The sequence below is a fragment of the Eurypyga helias genome, unplaced genomic scaffold (genome assembly GCF_000690775.1).
Source record: "Eurypyga helias isolate BGI_N326 unplaced genomic scaffold, ASM69077v1 scaffold25676, whole genome shotgun sequence".
Classification (NCBI taxonomy): Eukaryota; Metazoa; Chordata; class Aves; order Eurypygiformes; family Eurypygidae; genus Eurypyga; species Eurypyga helias.
The window spans coordinates 553-2,748 of NW_010255028.1; the positions used below are offsets into that span (position 1 = coordinate 553).

General features: G+C 53.2%; 1 protein-coding gene across 1 annotated transcript; it reads left to right on the top strand.

The window, feature by feature from the left end:
• Positions 1 to 452: 452 nt before the first annotated feature.
• Positions 453 to 1,785, top strand: MIF (macrophage migration inhibitory factor (glycosylation-inhibiting factor); the record flags this gene model as incomplete). Its single annotated transcript, XM_010153208.1, has 2 exons — positions 453 to 625; positions 1,518 to 1,785. Coding segments are annotated over 2 exons (240 nt in total), but the record flags the coding sequence as incomplete, so codon positions are not given.
• Between the last annotated feature and the right edge of the window lie 411 nt (positions 1,786 to 2,196).

Genomic DNA, 2,196 nt, shown 5'->3' on the forward strand with positions numbered 1-2,196 from the left:
CTCTCGGGCCAGACCGCTGCAGCCAGAGAAGTAAAGGCATGATAAGGCTGAATTGCAGACAGACAGGCCCGGTGGCTCAGTCACTGATTTGAGGGTGCGAGTTTTGGCATACAAATACCATTTTAAAGCCTTTATCTCCACCGTGTGCTCTTTGCCCCGTGCAGCAACCAGTGCTGTGGTGGGCAGGAGTAGCTGCCTCAACTGCAGCTTTGCACAGACACAACCATTTTTCCTTAAGCTGGGGGCATCCCTGCAGCATGCACTGCCATGCCGCTTGGTGGGCTGCAGCACCGGCTCCCCGGGAGGGGGGAGCGCTGGCGAGCTGCCTGCCCCCTTCCCAGCCCTGGGTAGCAATGCTGCACGCAACTGTGCCGCTTAAAGTTGGTACCTAAAGCAGTTTGTATCGGGAGCGGGAAGGAGAGAGGTCCTATAACTTTGTTCTCTGATCGCAGTACATCGCTGTGCACATCATACCTGATCAGATGATGTCCTTCGGGGGCTCCACTGATCCCTGCGCGCTCTGCAGCCTGTACAGCATCGGCAAAATAGGAGGGCAGCAAAACAAGACTTACACCAAGCTCCTGTGTGATCTGATCTCTAAGCACTTGCACGTATCTGCAGACAGGTAAGGCTAGACTGTGATGTTATGAAGCCACTAAACACAACAGGAGCTTCCATGGAGAGGCAGTTTACTGCTGGCCTGGCAGATGCCTTGTTTATCTGGCTCTCAAACTGTCTTGAAAAGTTCACTTAAAAATACAAAAAGCCAGGAGTAAGTCCAGGTGTTTGGAAAAATGTGAAGTGGGAGAAGCGTTTTCATGTCAGTTGAGAGTTTGATGCCTACGTCTTTCCTTTGAGAGTCCTCTGCTAAATAGCTTCCCAATCTCAGACTCGGGAAGAGTATCAGGACTGAAAGTGTGGGGTTTTGCCTCTGAGGTGCAATGTCCTCTGGTGATGGGAGGCTGAAAGCACAAGGGAGAAGCAGTAACAAGCTGGAGCTGAGAGACAAAGTAGAATCCAGCAGGCTGCAAGCAGCTCCTTCGCAGGTGTTGGAGCCTTGGGAGAGCATCCACGTGCAGCAGTGCAGGAGAGGAAGAACTTGCTGCTGATGGCTGGGGTTGGAAGGCAGAAGTGCAGAGCCGGCCCTGAGGGCCTGCGTGGCTTTCATAAGGCTGCCTGTCTGCTTGACATGTGTGAAGGGCTGCAGTGCTCGGAAACAAAAGGTTCTGATCTCTGGGAATTCTTGACAGGCCGTTAGCCGAAAGCTGTCTGGTGTCTGAACAGACCCTGATGGAAGCAAAGTTTTTGTATGTTGTTTTTTTTTTTTTTAAAGTACAATTCTAGGTACTCCAAGGAACACTGATTATTGGAGGCTCTGCCAGAGAAGTTAGATTTCAGTAGAAATGAAACTTGAAATTTCTGCTGGGGAACAGGAATCACTGTCCCTTGTCCTGTCTCGCTCATTAACCTTAACTCATTTACATGAATATTTGTGTGTTCCTGTGCCTCTTCTGCAGGGTGTACATCAACTACTTCGACATGAATGCTGCCAATGTGGGCTGGAATGGTTCCACCTTTGCGTAGAGCTCTTCCGTCTGTCTGAAGAGGCTGTTCCTGGACCTACCCTCATCCTGCCCCTTAGCAGAGACCACTGCACAGATGGTGCTGTGTTGCACTTTGTGCACTCTCACAGATTGATGGCTCCTTGCTAGTGTGTTTAAATATTGCTGCTTCAACATTCCTCTGTTTTCTCTGTATGGAAAGCAAATAAAGATTTAGAAGTAAGCTGTCTGGTGTGGACTCTAGGGACTCTGGTGTGGGTGCCCTCAGGGCTTCTTGTGGCTTGAGTTTTGGCGGGGGTGGGTTTGTGTTTTCCATTGCCACGGCAGAAACAATCCTTGGGCCAGCCGTGTGCCTGCTGCTTCACGGGGGCTTTCTCTGAGCGTGTGCCAGCCCCCTGGGGTAAGGAAGGGAGTGCCTTTGCTCGCCGGGTCAAACTGCCTGCCATGCTGCTTACGCCGGCTGCCTTCGGGCAGGCAGAGGGGCCCTCAGTACCCCGAGAGCTGCGCTGTGGTGGGCTGTGCCGGCTGCCCCAGTCCCCGCGGTGCTGCGCTCTCCTGGGCCTCACTGTCCCGGTGGCGGGGCTGGGGGCGGCGGCTGAGGCGCTTTTCCCCTCAGCGCTCCCGCGTCCCGCCT